Source organism: Solea senegalensis, linkage group LG8, assembly GCF_019176455.1.
Source record: "Solea senegalensis isolate Sse05_10M linkage group LG8, IFAPA_SoseM_1, whole genome shotgun sequence".
Lineage (NCBI taxonomy): Eukaryota > Metazoa > Chordata > Actinopteri > Pleuronectiformes > Soleidae > Solea > Solea senegalensis.
Window position 1 is genome coordinate 14,041,752 of NC_058028.1, and position 18,891 is coordinate 14,060,642.

Here is an 18,891-nt window from a genome sequence, read left to right on the forward strand (position 1 = left end):
TTTTCAAGAAATGGTAAGAGATATTTGAAAAACACAGTTAATACGGTTTGGGAAAAAAATACACTATATAGCCAATATTTTACCTGGTGTCTTTTTTGGGAGAGAAATAACGTCTCTGAAATTTTAAGAAATAATTATGTTGAAAAAGGAAGTGGATCTTTTATTCTGAAGGATTAGACCCGGAAGTATTTCTATAGTCTCTGCTGCAGCCAGGGAAGTCAAACCCTGCACAGTCGTGTTACATGGATGAGCCCGAGTTATGTTACCCAGTAATAACATATTTTAATGCGCTTTGATTTTGGGGTTAGTTGTGGAAAATGCTGGAGCGTCACCTTCGACCACAACTATATCTATAACATCAAACAACAATGCAAATTAGCGTCAGAGTTTGTTGCTACCGTTTCAGCCAGGTTTGCTCCTGACTGAGGTGTACCATCATGGACAACAAACACACCACCGATGAATGAACCTAACGCCGCTCAAGCTTTTAATAGTATGGCAAAGAATGAAAACAGAGAAGTCTAAATCGAGGTGAGTTGGTGTCATGGGTTTTACCAGCCTGTCTTTATTGAACGGTAATGCTGCTAGCCATGTTTTATAAGAAATTGTTGCATGGTGTTGGGCTGGCTGCTCTGTGCCACTTTTACACCTAACCTAATGTTGAAAAGCATGAAGAAAGTTAATCATGAAATGAATTCAGTCAGTCAAAGCATTGTGTTGTTGTTTTTTTTTCACAGGTTGTAATCAGCTCTCATTGCTCTGCTACTACACTAATGGGGACCTAAGACCAATCGCTGGATTTCTTTATTGAAGCTGGACAGTGAATATAAGCTGCCATGCGAATCACTTTCTGCCAGGGCCTTTTATCTGGCGCCATCATCCTCAACCTCCTCATTCTCTATTACGTGTCCCGGGCCCAGCAGCAAATGATGGAGAAGAGGAAGGAACTTGGTAGGGGTACAAGGAGGGCTGCGCTACCTGCCTCTGGTGTCATGGGAGGCCTCGGGCTACTTGCAGGAGCTGGGGCTGAACCTGGGGGGGTGGGAGTGGACGGACACAACCGTGGCCCACGTGTGACTGTTCTTCTCAGGGAGTTTGAAAATTTTGAAAATTACGTTGGAGACGTGGCTAATTCCTTCCTTCATCAGAGGCCGGAGATTCCCTTCCTTGCTGTGGCTGACACATCTCCGTACCCTCCTCTGGTGCTTTCAGAGGGGGCTCGACTTCTGGTACTTTCCCCCAGCCCAGACCAGCCTCCACAGGCCCACAGGCCGGAGTTCCACATCCAGACAGAGTTTGTTCTGCTGGTGCCCGATGGGGTGGAACTCGAGCAACCTCGGGCTATTGAGAGGCTGATCAGGGAGCTGGAAGGGGAGGGTGGAGGGCCTGTGAGGCTGGTAGCTGCACCAGTCCTGACTCGGTCAGCTGTGCACTGTCTCCACCTGAGGGTGAACCTCAGAGAGTGGACCGCTACCTACTCACCAGCTGCATCAGGGAGCAGTGGGAGTGTGTGTACAGCTTTACAAGGAGATGCAGTTGTCCTAATTCGCGCCGAGGATCTCTTTAACCTCTCTGTCCCTTTGGCCCGGCCCCTCTTTTCATCACTCTTCACTCAGACTGCCTTGAGAGGCTGGAAGGTCAAGCTGCTGGAGAGCCCGTGTTTTTCTGCAAACCACCGTCCCCTTTTCAGCTCCGCTCACAACCAGTGGAAGGCTGACACTCGACTCAAGGAGGCCACTGGGAAGCTCATGAGGAGCTTTGGCCTGAAACGTCTCCTGCTGTCTGATGGAAAGGAACAGTGGTATGGCTGCAGCAAAGAGACGCCTCGTTGCTTTGGCACCGTGCAGGACGACACTCCAGAATACCTTTACCTTGATCGCTGGACACCTCCCTGCTGCCTGCGAGCACTCAGGGAAACCACCAAGTATGTCATCAATATCCTTGAGAGCTCAGGTGTGCGCTACTGGCTCGAGGGTGGGACTCTGCTTGGTGCTGTCCGCCATCAAGACATCATCCCTTGGGATTATGATGTAGATCTGGGCATCTATCTGGAAGATATACCCAACTGTGATCACCTGAAAAACGTGGACTCAGGCTCTCTTGTGGATGCTAACGGCTACGTCTGGGAGCGTGCTGTGGAAGGAGACTTCTACAGAGTACAGTACAGTGAGGCTAACCACCTACATGTTGACCTGTGGCCGTTCTATCCACGTAACGGTGTCATGACAAAGGACACATGGACAGAGCACAAACAAGATGTGGAGTTCCCTGAGCACTTCCTGCAGCCACTGGTACCAATGACCTTTGCTGGCATCACTGCCTACGGTCCCAACAACCCCCGAGCTTTCTTAGAGCTCAAGTTTGGAGAGGGAGTGATTGAGAATCCCCAGTACCCCAACCCTTTAAAAAAGAGGCTGGACAGAAGCAAATTATGAGATTCACTAGTCTCTGCACATTGTTGTGTTAACACAAGAAACTCACCTGGAAGGAAGAAACCTGTAAAACTGAAACATTTCTGGATCACCAGAAATCACAACTGGTTTTTCAAATTGTGACATCTAACGAGTCACAGCCTTTTCATTTCCTGTGAGTGGTGAGAAGTAAAAAAGACTCTTACATGAGTGCAACAACATCAGACATACCTCAGACAGAGACTATGTGGCATACTAAATCTGTATATGGCATACTTTAATTTATAAATATGACTGCTACGGCCGCAACTAACGATTATTTTCATGTTTGATTAATCTCTGGGGTTAATTTTTTCATCGACTTTAAAATGATGATGTTCCCAAATTTCTTGTTTTGGCAATAATCCAAAGTGAATTCAGTTTGAATGATTTCTTTGTTATCTGAAAAAAAATGTCTAAAAAAACCCCACTAAAATCGATTGGCAGAAACAGTTGATCATTCATTTATTAATTGAAATAATAATCAATAATTGCTGCAGATGACGACTCTAAAGACGAAACTATTAAAAGACATGGTCTTAAGCAGGATTTAAAGTACGTATTTAAGGTATATTGTACATCATTGTCTGTGAATGTAAACTGTTACAATTATTGACTGTGCTGCATTGTTTTGCACTGTTTTTGTTTGGTTTTTTTCATGTTCAGCTTTGTACTGTCATTGAATGACTGGTGCATATGTAGATGCTGTTTGGTACCTGACATCTATAATGCAATGAGTAACTTACAGTGTGGTGAAATTGAACCTGTTGGTGAGGTGAGGATGACATGTTACTCCACCAGGCTTTAATATTTAACTGAATTTGTGAAATAATAATTAACCTCACGCGTTACTACTGAGCACTTATTATGGATCGACTGAGCTGCAAATTCATTTCAGTAAATTATTGGAGGAGACAAAGACACACCAGCACCACATGACTCATATAGTGTTGTTACCTGTGCAAGATCATTTCATCGTAAAATCGGTTTCATTCAACAACTGTACATTTGTTGCCAAAACTGAAGTAACTAGGTGCTGTGACTGTTCTTGGACACCAGGTGGCGCCGCACACCATTGTATCTGCCTCAGGTTTCATCACAGCGATGTTGTAAACGACTTTTCTTCGCCCACTCAAGAAAACTGCTTTTGCAATGTTGACAGTGTTTTACATTGGTCTTCCCAACAGCGCTGTGTCCAATGCAGCTGCTGTATTGTCAGAGGCAACAACATAAAAGGACCTCAGCATATTTGAAACCAGTTTCTCCTCTTTGGTTTTACTGCAGAGCAGCACCTTAGACGACTGAGATTAAAACAAAGAGAGATCCCCAACACTGCACAGAAGACCGACCATGAATATTAAAATGTACAATCATGCACTGACCGACCCTTTTATCAAAAGTTCTGCTTTCGCCTACACCACATCTATCCAAGTTTAGTGTATTTGTTTTTTTTGTGCGCTTGTGTGTGATCTTGACAATTAAACATGGTGTGAAAACATGACCTACGTGGTGGAGGCGATAAAAGGCCTTTATTGTTAAAAACCTACAGACAGTACATTAAGAATGTGACTTCAACCCCCACTGTAACAAAATCATTACAACTACCATGCACTCACTCACACACACACACACACACACACACACAGAACGGAAAACATACATCCATATAGGCAAATATCTCAAAGAGGAATGATAACAATTTAAATGACCATCTTTAAAACCCTGCACCGTAACCGCAACAAAAACAAGCTGGAGCACAATAGATGTTTTTTGGGCAATGCTTAACGCACTCATGACACTTGAGGGGAGAAATGACACGTTAGGTTTGCAATGAAATAACGGGAAAATAATACTACCAGTAAAATATAAAACGGTTTTAAAAAAATAAAACACTGAAAAAGACTCACTGCACGTAGGATTTAATCTCACATCAGTTCTGTGCAGTTAAAGACGACAGGGATGGAAGAGACAAACCATCAATAGTGCAGGTTTACTATTAACCATTTAGAAATGCAGCATCTCTCAAGCATAACCAACATAGAACATATTCTCTTGTGTCTTTATACATCCATCCTCTACTGCTTTATCCTCCACATGAGTCTCCAATCTCAGTTGACAGGTCAAAAGGACAGATGGACAGATCACCAGTCCATCGCAGGGACACATAGAGACAAACAACCATTCACTGTCACACTCACACCTACGGTCAATTTAGAGATCTTGATATTTTTTAACGCCGAAGTCCAATCAATCGGACTATTGTCTTACTCACACGTTAAAAATAAGATGGAGGGGAAAACAGGCCATTATAAGACTCCAAAAAAAACACTTTTTCAGTTACTAATGTGTCAACAGTGACCAAAAAACATCTTTGGAATTCGATTAGAGAAATAAATACAAATTATTATGAACAGATCATTTCAAAGACAAACATACAAGGCGGCCTAACGCCATTTTGGTTACACTTCTTAAAACCGTGTCAAACCAAAGTTAACCAACCTTGTTCCTGCTGGATTTTTTGGTTCCTTAAATTTTAAGAAGCAAATGAAGGACAGCCTTCAAGCAAGAGGTGAACCTGAGGTCATGTTGTAACCTGATGTCTGTGTGAAGAAGCAGAAGAAAATGCTCCGACATCAAATTGTGCGAGTCCTTAAGAAAGAGTCCTACATTCATCTTTGGGATGCCATTAAGGATATTTGGTGTGCTTTGTCGTATAAATATAATCTTAAGTGTATTGCTTTTTCTCACCATGAGAAAGTGATTGTGTACAACCACTGGCCTGGAATAAGTAAAGTCACAATAAGAGACTAATAAAAGCTTTTAACCCCAACCAAGAACTTTTCATAAATTACTACAGCAACTTTCATACAGACTTTGAGCTAATGTTTCAGTGAACATATACGTGACAAAATCTGTAGGAGAGTGGCCACATTCCTGTATCATAAAATACATAAAATATGCTCATAATAAATCTACAGTATGATGATACCGTGTACATCATATGTGGTGTGTTTTACTGGTTACTCAAACACGGTATAAAAAAGAGAAAAGAAAAAAGAGATTCCAGATGGGTGATATATAAAAACTGTCTTACTAAACGTTCTCATCATCTTTTGAAGTCAGAATTGACCGTGCTTTTCATGGGGAGGAAAAATGAACAGGCAGTAACGGCAGATAGGCAACTGCATCCACGTAACCCAATTTCTACTAAAGATGTATGTAACACAACTTAAGATTTGTAAAAAATTGATCTGGCACGATGTAAGGAGTCACTGGTCCAGCCTTTTGACATCCCACTGGCAACACGCGTCACTGATGAACACATGGTAGACACACACGTGGTCAAATGCTCAAATTCTGACTTGAAAAAGTGATGAGGACCAACCGAACGCAACGCCAATGCGGGTCAAGACAGCAAGTAGAAATGCACAATCCTGTCCTGTCCAAGTCACTGTGTATAATATGTGTTTTTCTTTGCATTGTGCAGTGCATGTTGTGTTTCCGCTTTCCTCCAGGACAGGAGGGAAAAAATAAAAATCGGGGGGGTCTGAACCTTGGGTTTCAGTTCTCAGGAGTGTCAAAGTGATGATGTCAGCGGCCGATTTTACATGACGGACTCTTTTTCACTAGACGCCGTTGGCTTTCCACTGTCCGCCCCACCTCGTTTCTCAATGAGCGGCGAGTGTTCGGGTGCAGCCGCCGATGGCTCACCCTCCAACCGCACCTCGCTCAGCTCGTTTCCTTCCTGCTGTTTGGCCTGACGATCCACAAAGAACTGCAGGAGCCCCGCTCCAAAGGCATCGCCCTCTACGTTCAGCACGGTGCAAGTTCGGTCACTGAGGAAGTGAAAGACAAACATTACTAACACTGTCCATTTAGATATTATGTGTAAAAACAGTATCGCCAATAGCTTTTACTTGTAAAAGCACCGTTTGGACTTTTATGTTGCAATGTGCCATTCTTTATGAGGTAAATAAAATCAGCAATATGAGAAGTAAATTTTTCTTCCTTTCCACTGTTAATTAGTTAATTGTGTGCATGTTCAAACCTGGAACACACTTTAAATACAGGTTTTAGGCACTATTTTTATCATTACTACTGCAATGACAACAATGAATGTTTTAAAATGTGCATTCTATATCACCCATAGCTTTTAAACCCAACTAAAAACTCAAAACAAAACAAAACTGACGAGACACAATGAATGCTGTAAAACATTGTTGAAATTCTTCATCAGCTACAGGTTTTTGTTCAGAAACAGTGAAGTAACAAAACACACATTCTCCCTTGAACTTCTTATTTTCTGGCACTGAAAAAACACTTTGTTATTGTTGTTGCAGTCTTCCTGCACACGTCACAGTTTGCAATTTTTACATTTACAGATGTGAAATAACTCTTAACTCGTGAATTAACGTCAACACAACGGGGGAAACAAACTCAACAAACAAAAACTTAAAGATCCAATTGCAATACCAACGTCATAGACTCGAGTGCAGTCAGTTACAAATGCCTCTTCTGCAAAGGAAATTCCAAAAGTTTGTGTACTTACACGAGCCAATCTACAGCCAGGATGAGTGAGATGTCACTGGTGGGCAGAGACACAGCCTCCAGGATGATAGCGAGTGTCAGCACACCACCAGCAGGTATACCTGCGGCTCCAACACTGGACGCTGTAGCTGTCACGCTAACATAACAGTGAGAGGAGATGACATTAGACAACACTGCTCGGGAAATACTATTTACAGTGCATTGTCATGCAACCTTTAATTGTTTAGCCATGGAAGACTTACAGGATGGTAATGACTTGGACGAAGTTGAGGGAAACGTTGTTTAGCTGCGCTATGAAAACCGCGGCCACACACTGGAAGAGGGCGGCTCCGTCCATGTTGACCGTCGCTCCGATGGGCAGGATAAAGCGGCTGATTTGCTTGGACACGCCGTTGTTTTCCTCCACACACTTCATCATCAGGGGAAGCGTGGCAGAGCTGAAGGATGTGGCGAGAAAAAGAAACGGATGATTCATAGACGAGAAATCTATAATCCCTCAATCTATAATCCCATTGGCTACATTGTCTGTTGACACTTGTTTTGGCTAATCTCCATTAACTGCTCCCGGCTAACTAAATACAGATAAATTAAAAAGGCAACACCTGTTGAATTTCCTTCACTGTGTTCTGCCTGTTTTTTTTTCCCTATCCACACAGACCATTTAACTGTCAGCAACCAAAACACAAAAATGAATCGTCACACTAAGAAACCACACACATGTCCCTTGCCTACAGAGTCTGTATGTTCACATGCAGAATGTGTTCAGAAATTACCTTGAACTCGTTCCAAAGGCTGTAGCAAGAGCAGTGAATATGCCCCAGAGGAAGGTGTACGGGTTTTTTCTCGTGAAGACAAAGTAGATGGCGGGCATTATCAAAAGTCCATGGATGGCATGTCCGATGATGCAGCAGGCGATGTATTTTCCCAGACTGGCAAACAGCATTCCTACATTCTCCATCTCAACAATCTTTCCAGCTACAAGGAACATGATACCAATAGGTGCATACCTACAGAGAGACGAGGGAGAGACACAGGCCAATTATGTTTCTGGAGGAAGTGAGAGATTCATGACGCAGTGCTCTCTTTTTAATCTCTCCTCATCAAAAACCACGATCCTTACCACATGATCCAGGAGACTATCACCATAGTGGCCTCGTTGAAGGAGTTGAAGAACCTGATGAGGATCTCGCCTTCTTCTCCCAGCTTTCTTAAAGCCACACCAAACACTATGGCAAACACCACCAGACCAAGAATATTCATGCCATCCTGGTCTGAGGGAAAGGGCACCTAAAGACACAAATATGGGGAAAAACCAAATCAGAAAATGGACACACAAAACCACCAGTCTTCACTACAAAGATCCGACAAGGTATTTCTCCACATTATGTTTGTGTTTATTCCATTCTTGCTGCTCACCGTCTCCACTGTGAGGTTTCCGTCTGTGCCATTCGACGTAATAGGCTTGTAGGTGGTTCCATACTGCATGATAAAGCAAGTTAGTTAGCTTACTCAGCTTATACACACACGTGTATGTATGTATGTATGTATGTATGTATGTATGTATGTATGTATGTATGTATGTATACATATACATACATACATACATACATACATACACGCTATAATTATAAGAACATTGAATGAAGACCCAGTACTCACTGATTGAAAAGCAGCAGACACCAGGTTGGAGGGAAAGATGTTCCTGTGAGAAGGAAAATAAAATTATTATTGAGCTTTTCTTTGGCTTTCTTTGGCTCGGTGCGTACCAGAGATCATGTTAAAAATCTGCCTAAAACATCAGTCTGATGAAGTCTTTGCATACCTCATAGGAAAGTTTGAATAAACAAAATCACAGAACTAGTGCCGTGTCGGTCGTGAACGAGGTGGCTCTAAGAGACGATTCTTAGATTGTGCAATATAGAGTCTTATATTCTTTTTTCAACACAACCTATGGGCAATCCGATTTTTTGTACCATATAAACACACCTGAGAAAAAAGTACTCAAACGTTTTTAAATCAGATTTAATTTCGCGGCAAAAAATACCAAGGGTGCACCTGTGGCACTGATCTGTGCCGTGGCAGCACTAAGTGTTGAATACAAGCTCTTAGGGAAAGATTTAAGAAATGAGCAAGAACCAAAAAAGTGGCAGCATCTGGCTGGAGACTGCAAAGCTCCAGTCTGAAATGACGTCATAGATGTAAAATCCTGAACCTAAATGATAACAAGATTTTTTATCCATCTTCTTGCTACCTCCCGCCAAAAGATCTGCTGGTAATCCATGTTTTTATAAGCACACAGTTGGATTAATGCAACTCACTGTATTTTGGCATCGACCAGTTGTCGTATCACCATCTGCAGCTCGTGCAGAACGTCTTCTGACTGGTAAGCGTAAACATGTCGCACCAATATTGGCCTCGAATGATCTATTAAAATCCTGTCGTTTGTTTTTAACAATCTGGCTGAACTGCGGCACAAGCACGCTCCAGGCAGAGCGCTTAGGTCAGCTAACCAGCTGCTAGTGGAAGTCCCTAAAATTAGAGACCAGAGGTGATCGACCCTTTGCAGCGGCAATGCCCTGCCCTGGCACATCAGATGTGCCCAGGCGCTTTACACGTTGATTATGTGTAGTTTTCATTTTTATGTTCCTATGTTTTTGTTTATTTCACTGATTTTTATTGCCGTCAGTCTGTACAGTGCTTTGGTCAACCTCAGTTGTTTTTAAATGTGCTCTACACACTAATGTAGAGTGCATTGAGATTAAACATCATGTGACTATGTGACAGGACGTAGTGGATCACAGGCTGAAATCTGGTTGTGCTAATGCGGCTGTCAGGGATTCAAGCCAAAAGTAGAGAATATGAATATTCAAACGTGTAATTCTCATATTTGTGCACATTTGTAATGCAGATTTAACAAGTGCTACAATCTGATGAAAGACGAAGAAAACATGTCAATCTAGGACAAAGCGGTCATGGGTTAAAAAAAACTAAATAAAAATAAACCACACACAGTCCCAACTCAAAGTAAAAGAAGACAGGTCACACACTTGCCCTTGCTGCATGACACAGGCCTACACTCTACTCTGTACAGTAGAGTCCTATAAGCAGTATTCTCAGAACCAGCCCATGAACTGTTCCATGGCAGCAGGTGGGTGCGTTTCTTTATTCATCCTGAGTTCATTGTTTAAGGACAAGTGCACTCACGTCTGACTAACATCTCAATGTGTCCCGGATGTAGCAATAAATGGTGAAATGCCTATTGCAGGTCGACAAAGATTGTGTAATAAGTATGTGGCTGGACAGAGTGTACGAAATTCCTGATACTATGACTCGGGACAACAGCAGCCCACATGTGGACCTCTTTTGGCAGATAGACTTGTGTCATATTTGAGTTTATTTTCTCTTCTTTTCTGACTAATATGGTACAAGCTCAGTAATTTTACAGGTCATACCTGATGGACTAGAACAAAAGGTTTTCAGTAGAAAAAAAACAAACAAAAGACAGGAGACACGTTAACCAGGATGTGAAGGAGTGGCTCTGTGTGTGTGTGTGTGACATTAATGGAGAATGTTGTCCACCCCTGTGGTGTATTTTGTCGTCTACAACATATCAAATGTACTTTCTAACGTGCAGGTCTTTTCTTCTGTCCTATAAAGGTGATTCTGCACGAGAAAAACATCACTTTTCTTTTTTTTCCCCCCGCTCTTAAAACAGCCCTAGGTAAATATGGACAACAGATGTTGCATTCAGGGCCATATGAAAACAATCGGAATTTTAGAACCAAGTCCAGATAAATGTTTTTTTTTTTAATTCCAGGTATTGGAAACAAATGTGTTTGAGTTGAACAAAATGCTTAGTCATGTGAGCTTTGTATACCAGATGACTAATGTAGACATTCCCAGAGCCAGACCACACTGCCTGAGGATGAAGAGGGAGAGTGCAGGGCATAAAAGTGTGGCTTTTTTAGAACAAAATTCCATATCTAATGAAAAACAGAACTGTGCACTTAACAGGAACACACACACACACACACACACACACACACACACACACACACACACACACACACACACACACACACACACACACACACACACACACACACACACACACACACACACACACACACACACACACACACACACACACACACACACACACACACACACACACACACACACACACACACACACACACACACACACACACACACACACACACACACACACACACACACACACACACACACACACACACACACACATGTACCAAGACTGTACACAAGCTAACAGTAATGGGGGTAAGTTTCAATTAACTTCTCAGTGTTGGTATGTGTGCGCTTGTCAAAGTAGTAAAACAGTGCTTTCTGTAACGCTGCCAAGTGATGATCTATTTTCCGCAAACGGGCGGGTGGTTCAAACGGAGGAAAAGCACGATTGAGCTCAAGCAACCAGTTGAGCAAGATGTTTCCTCAAACATTCTGAGTGTCAAAAGTATTTTGACATGGTTCTATTTTGGACTCTGACTCGCCTGCTTAAACACACTGTTGCTTCCTTTTATGCCTTGGAGGATGAGGTGGCACATGTCGTGCCCCTGTGACACACTGATTTAGAAAAAATATAAATATGTGTGGACTGATTCCCAGGCAGAGGAGTTCAGAGCACTGTGGTCTTACACACTGGTCTGCAAAAGCATTAAAACCAGTAAAGTAATTTAATGTTAAATAAACCAGAGAAGTGACTAAGGCTATATATTCACTTCTAAGAGGGAAGAAAGTCATAACACACTTAAGATGTGTAACCGGATACACTATCATAATACACCACAACATTTGTATATTTGAAGGGCCATTGTGCAATATTTAGAGGGGATTTATGGGCAGAAATTGAATATACATCACATAAGCATGTTTGTACGAGTGTATTATTGCTTTAAAATTAACAAAACAAACATTTGGTTTTCGCAGCTTTTATTTGTACTTTAGACGGCTTAACGGTCAAACTCAAGGCCCCCCCCCCCGGCTCACTGATCAGTACCACACTTATTATCACATGATCTCCCAGTAAAAAGAATAAACAAATCAAATTGGAGAATACAGAGCCGGAACCAGAGGGGGGTTATATTAGGCTCCCTCTCTTGTAGCTTTATACATCTAGTAAAAATTATTGAGTAAAGCAAATAATCGTCTAAGATACATGTGACTGCAGGCCTGTATGTGCTGTTCTACTGAAACATAACAGAGGAAAGACAGATGGAAAAACATTTTTGTTCAGAACTTTTAGGTCTTTTTTTGGCCCCCTCTGTAATTGAGCATTCTGAAATGGAAGTCAATGGAAATGAAGAAGAATTGCTCTGCCCACAAAACCCAGATGCAGAAACCAACAAAGGAGGAGGAGGAAAGGCAGAGAGAGAGAAGGTTAGGGATTATGAAACAGTGTTTACATCTGTTCTGGTACACAAAGGCCATCATAGCTCCCTGGTGTGCTTGGGAAAGAGAGGACTTGGCAAAGATGTCAGGAAATATCACCAACACAACAGTGTAACTGTTCATGTTACGGCTGATGCTTTACAGTGTTAGTGTGATAAGATCTTATAGATAACTCCATGTGTGACATGAGTCACTTGTTTAACTGCATTTCTTTTGGAAAAATGAACACCCCTTCTTTGTAAGCGTGGAATTCCCCTTCACTGTAACCCTTTAATATTCTTACTTTAAAGTCAATGTCATGTTACTTTTGAATAACAGAGGTTGTCCCAGCTACACAACCTGGTCTCACACACGTGCCGTCGCAACAGACCCACGTGTGTAGTAAAGATCGATGACATGTGTTTTTAAAAGATGATGGTTTGTGGCAGCTTGTGTGAAATATCCGTGACAAAAGTGGCACTCTGACTAGGGCTGAAACGATTTTAAATAAATAGCTAATTGCGATTTTTTTTTTTATTTTATTTTTTTTCTGAAATTGCGATAGGATTAGCGATATATGGTATAATTTGAGTAACATTTTAAATGGTTACTGTGTGACTTTTGTGCACATTTGGGAGAAACAAAGATGTTTTCTTTCTTTCTTTCTTTCTTTCATTCATTATGACAATATTGAATCGAAAAGTTGACCACATTTTGACCTTAAGAAATACCGCGCCTCCTTCCATATTGCGATTTAGATTTTATTTTTTTTAAATCGATTAATTGCTCAGCCCAAACTCTGACCCTGCATGGCTGCATGGCTCAGCTGCTGATGCAACAGCCTGGTGTCATTACAGCGCGCGCGCACACACACACACACACACACGTGTACACAAACGTATATAGGGTAGTTAAATATACACGTGTAATATCCGGCACCACCTCCCACGTCTTACTGTCGGGAAACCACGGAGTTCGAGTATGTTCGAGTATAAAGTGTGAGTTAAGTCGTACAGTGGACGTCATGTTGTGACTAATTACAGGCTGGACAGGTGAGAAAAGAGCGCGGGTCTCACTCACCTGATGAGGTCCAGGAAAGAGTCTATCACGTCTTTAGCAGCGGGCACGTCGTCGGACAGACCCTGGATTGTTGGTTTCCCGCGTTCCACCACGCCGGGGTTCACGATGAACGCCATCACGACACCAATGGACGAGGCGATCAATGTGGTGACCAGGAAGAAGAGCATGGCCCAGCCGCCGAGCTTGCCCAGGGCTTTGGGGTCGATGCTGGCGGCCCCGGACACCAGACTGCACACAACCAGCGGGATTATGATCATCTTCAGTAGCCGGATGAGGACCTCGCCGGGGAAGCCCACGTAGATCATCTGGGTCCTGGTCAGCGTGGCATTACGCACGGTGAGTCCGATGAAGACACCGACGATGACCCCGGCCACAGTGAGGATAACCAGCAGGTTGTTCTTCACTATCCTCTTCACCCGCTGGGACAGTGGCTCCGGGCTGCTGATCTTCGGGTTGCTCAAGCCGTTAGCGAGCGCCTCGCCGTTGGACGCCTTCGCCTCCTCCATGTCAATCTTCTCAGCCATTGTGCGCGCACGGAGTTCCACTTAAACTTATCTTTATCCTAAAGACAAATGACAAAAAAAACGACAAAAGCGGGAGTGCTTTTTACGCTCCTTGAGCTGGCAACACACAACAAATCTGCTGCTCTGCTCTTTATCTACCAACTGATCTGGCAGCTGTAACTCCTCCCTGTGACGCATGAGCCGGGGGCGCGGTTGTAAAGTCAGTCTTGGTGAATTACTATTCACATCTTCCATTACATGCATTAAGACGCAATACAAGAGAGAGTTGCATGTGTCCTGTATGGAATTGTATAGTGCGTACACAAATAATTGTATTTGTGCTAAGTAAAACTAGAGTAGAAACACTCATGGAACAAGATCCAGAAACCACCAACATTTCATAGATTATATTTAACGTTTTATCTGCCATTTATCGTTTTTGAAATATTTAACTTTTTCTGCCATTTTCCCTCAACAATTCATGAAACCTCTGTAGTCTCAAATAGATATTATTGTTAAAGGTTTTTCCACCTTATTTGACAGTCCATCCCTCTAACTAACCCTGGAACGTTAGACTCTATGTAGTCTATGCACAGTGGAGCCAAACATGAGAGGAAGAGTGATGAAGTCACTAACATTTTTCTCTCCTGCAATTAAAAGCCATGCTTTGTCTATTTATTTAATCTCTTCCACTGTGGCCAGGATGTGGGAAGAGCAATATCAGCAGCAGCCAGTACATAACTGTAGTTCTCTGATGAGATAAATAAAGCCTAAATACTACATAAAACGAGGGATTAGATTTGGGGACCGGATGGGATGGGTGATGAAAGATCAAAGGCAGATGACATTGCCTAAACCCAAACACGGGATAAACAAGGTATGTGTCAATATAGGGACTTCAGCAGCATCACTTAAAACAAACAAAAAAAACAATTTCTTTCTCTATTTTACAAATCAACGGAAAACAAATTACCTGAGGAGATAAGAATCGCAGAGTCAATGGATTCTTTGAAAGGATTTCTTAAATCCTGCTTTTCTTCTTCTCCCCTCCTCCTGCCCTCTGAAGGTCTTGACTTTCACCACCTTCTTCTTCTCCTTCTGATGAATTCTTCAGCACAAAAGTTCAAAGCCACTGTCTGTAGATACATTTAAGCTGTGTAGTCCTTTTATCTTTTATTTATCAGTAGTAGTAGTGGAAGAATTTTCACTCACTTGTTCTTGGCTGTTTTTTCTTTGTGCTTTTATTGAATACTGACAGTTATTTGGTGCTCTGAAGTGTGTGACCTTGTCTTTATCTTAGTCTTTCAGTCCCTTGTCACTTAAAATGTTTTTTTTCCCCATCCAAAATGATTATATTTTACGAGAAATTAAAAAATTACAAACCAATATGTCTTGCGTTTTGTGGAAAACTAAGGGCAATTTCATATGAGCTGATATCAGATGATATATGTAGATCAGGTGTGGAAATAAGAGTCACCATAAACTATATATAATCCAGGAAATTCACTGTTGCTCTTGATAAGGGTGGGGTGTATTCAATATGATGCAACATGGCAATAGTATGTGGTCAGACGACCTGTCTTAATAGACGGGTGTTATTTAATCTGATTTGGACTATACAAATAAAATAGATTCAATTCACAGACTCCCATCTCTAAACATTTGTGTGAAAAATGTGATATAAAGAAAGATGCGTGAGTCATACATGTGGTTTGACTTATTTTCCATATTGTCATATTTCTGTATCTCAGATACAGCGTGCACATCACGTGTGAAAAATAAACATCAGCCAATTTCCTAGACTATATATTGTCTATAGAATATATTAAATACGAGATCGTGTTTTATACTATAGTGGAGAAGATCATATGGTGACTTCTATATCTTCAAATGTAGAAACTGAACCAAGCAAAGAGAGTGAAGAGATCAAGAAGCTGTGCCAATATGCTTATACAAACAATACATTCCAGGTTGATCATGAATATTCATCCATCTTCCACCGCTTTATCCTCCACATGAGGGTGAGAGGTGGGGTACATGTGTGCAGTTTGAACATTTTGAAAAATATAATGTCAGAACGACAAACAGAATCGGTTTCAGGTGTCCTTGTTTCTCAAAGATATTCATTTTAACGCAATATTTTCACCAGAATATCCGCTGTCACTTATAATAGAGGTGTGGTCAATTCAGAATGATGCAATATGATACCAGTATTTGGCCAGATGGAGTGATGTGATCTAATTTGGTCTACACTATAAATACATTAAATACATTTAATTGAATGGCAGACTCTCACAGGTAGTCTACTGTAACGACTACTGTATGTATTGCTGGTTTTAAACAATTAGAATAAAGCCTTTGGCAAGATGAAAGGTGTGGTGTGTTCAAAATGATGCAACATGACACCAGCATTTTTGTGAGACTCTTTCCTTGTATTAGTAGGCAGTGATTTGCATAAGCTGACGCATAGACGAAGCCGGGTTTGAACAGCTATGGAGACAAAACCTCTCTCCCCATGTGCTTATTATTAACAGCGCAACAAAAAATATCATTTATGTTGTAGTTATAGCATCTCAGGGTTATTCATGTGGAAAAACAAACATCAGCAACAAAATTAATTTAACATCTGTTGCAATTGAATGACTTTTACCAATTCCAGCCATATTTGGATAATTCTGAAGAAAGAGGAAGAAAAAGCAAACATCTCCACACCCTAACTTCTCCAGAAGACAATGAATCAGTAGGACAGATATAGACATAAAAGGGCATTGGTGGTGTTTCAGATCTCCTCTTCTGACGAGAGATGATTTCTCAACTCTGACATAAATGGTTTCCTCCGCTCTCCTTCCAAACCATCACCATTTTTTCTTACCTAAAATGTACACGTATTCTCAAGAGTCTACCTTTTCTGTAGATGTAGGTAGACAGCCGAGTCCTGACCTTAGCTCTTCTGTGTTCAGCCATGTGTTACTTTGGGCAATGTGTATGCAAATTCTGCGATGGAACAGATTTTACGGGCATCAGTGACTTTACTGTACTGTATTTATCTCTGTCTTAGTTGACATCAGTTATTAGACTCCCACAAAGATAAGATTGTAATTCAAACCCTGCTAATAATGCCCCTGCCATGCTTTTTTACGTGTTTTGATACAGCCCGAGAGGACAATATTCCAGAGCTGTAGTATCCTGACACAGCGAGCAGAAGAAGACAGGAGCAATGGGAACTCACAAGCAACGGATTTCATGGTTAGTCTTGGTAAATTGTGGACTCAGGCTAATTTACCAAGAGCTTTTCTGTACAACAATGTTAACACAGCCGTTATTTTCATCACGGTGCCTGTAATCTCCATGCTAACATCACGCCAACGCAACACTTACCCTTCCAGTGACAACAACGCTATCTTTAGCCAGTAAACTCCACAGTGGAGTGTTTGCCACAAAGCCAGAAGAGTTATTAGGTTTTTACGCAGTTCGTACATCGGTGAAAATAAACAACCTTGAAAGAAACCCATTGTCCAGTTCTAACTCCTCAGGTCAGGACTCAGCTGTCTGCCTACATCTACAGGAAAATGGATGTGAATGAAGATTGAGATGGACACAGTGACCCTGATGACCACCTTCCAGCTTTTGGCAAGGTGTGAGTCAGACCGTCATAAGAGACAGACTTGTATTGTATGGGATACTGAGGCCTGTAGTCAGATAACATGAAAGTTCTTGTGTGGGAGTCAAGAAAGCTGGGGTTAGCTTCCACCCAAACACAAATCCAAGACATTTTAAAGCAGACTCCCACTGGCAGAAATTTGTGGGAAAAGCACCTTTAACACCAAAGAATGCCCACAGGACCGGGACTCAGGCTGGTCCTCTCAGTGCTTGGTTTGTTATCTCAAGCTTGTGCTTTGTTCCCTCCGACTGTGCGAATGAGTGGAGGTATCGCTGTGATTGTGTGAAACAGCACATTATTCTGTGAGAAAGGACAGCTTCACTGGCACAGAAGAGCCTCACGTTTTTCTAGAGTAGGCCCCATCTATGAAAACACATGGTGCACACACATTAGACCGGCTGGGGAGATTCTTCGAAATATATTTTTGGCTGTTTATTTAACTTATCCTGTCTCAGCGAACTCATCCCGTCTTGGCTGTAAGTCACAGAGTGACATAAAGGTCAAATAAAAAAGAATGGACTTCTTAATGCAAACTACAGTCTTCTATAAATGATTATGACAACCGCAAACATGCTGAGTACACCGTGCCGAGATAACAAGTTTGACTTTTGGTTTAAATATTCTCTACTTACATCTTCGTGTCCTCGAAATCATTGGCTGATTTGGCTGAGTGTGAGATTCTCCATCAACCGTTGCTCTTTCAATGTTAATCAGTAGTGCAGCTTCTAAAGAGGAACGGATTCCTATGTCAACAAGGGAAGACTTTTCTGGTATTTACACCAAGGCTGTGGCTGCCCCTAATGATATCTGGCAATTATTTTCACAATTAATCAGTTATTTGGTCCACAGAATGTCAGAAATGATGACAGAAATGTCAATCATTGTTTTCCAGAACTGTTTTGTTTTGTCCACACATTGAGTTTATATAAGAGCTTAAAAAAACCTAAGACTTTTACACATAAGATCTTGCGAGAAAATGTCCCTAGATATTTAAAAAAAGTTGGTGGGTGAAAGACACGGTTAATTAACTGGAGGCAGTGCAACAGACATCGTGCCATGTAGGTTTTACAGTAAGACTTGTTCTCCTTTTTAAATATGGTGGTGTTAGTTAGGAATTATCATGTTGTATTTTCTGTATTATTTGTCTTATTTGGTTTGCTGGATGACATTACATGTATATAGTAGGGATGGGTATTGGTATCGGTCCAATATTGGTCAAAATCACTGGATTGAATATGAAT

At 41.7% G+C, this 18,891-nt stretch overlaps 2 protein-coding genes across 2 annotated transcripts; one reads left to right on the plus strand and one right to left on the minus strand.

The window, feature by feature from the left end:
• The first annotated feature begins 197 nt into the window (after nucleotides 1-197).
• LOC122773525 (fukutin related protein) lies at nucleotides 198-5,284 on the plus strand. Its single transcript, XM_044032284.1, has 2 exons — nucleotides 198-531; nucleotides 738-5,284. The coding sequence occupies exon 2, from the start codon at nucleotides 837-839 to the stop codon at nucleotides 2,433-2,435; it is 1,599 nt and encodes a 532-aa protein (XP_043888219.1). The 5' UTR covers nucleotides 198-531; nucleotides 738-836; the 3' UTR covers nucleotides 2,436-5,284.
• On the minus strand, nucleotides 3,961-14,222 carry slc1a5 (solute carrier family 1 member 5). Its single transcript, XM_044032285.1, has 8 exons — nucleotides 13,487-14,222; nucleotides 8,658-8,700; nucleotides 8,415-8,477; nucleotides 8,119-8,285; nucleotides 7,772-8,005; nucleotides 7,241-7,435; nucleotides 7,000-7,134; nucleotides 3,961-6,286 (listed from the first exon to the last, which is right to left on the minus strand). The coding sequence occupies exons 1-8, from the start codon at nucleotides 14,008-14,010 to the stop codon at nucleotides 6,055-6,057; spliced, it is 1,593 nt and encodes a 530-aa protein (XP_043888220.1). The 5' UTR covers nucleotides 14,011-14,222; the 3' UTR covers nucleotides 3,961-6,054.
• Nucleotides 14,223-18,891: the final 4,669 nt, after the last annotated feature.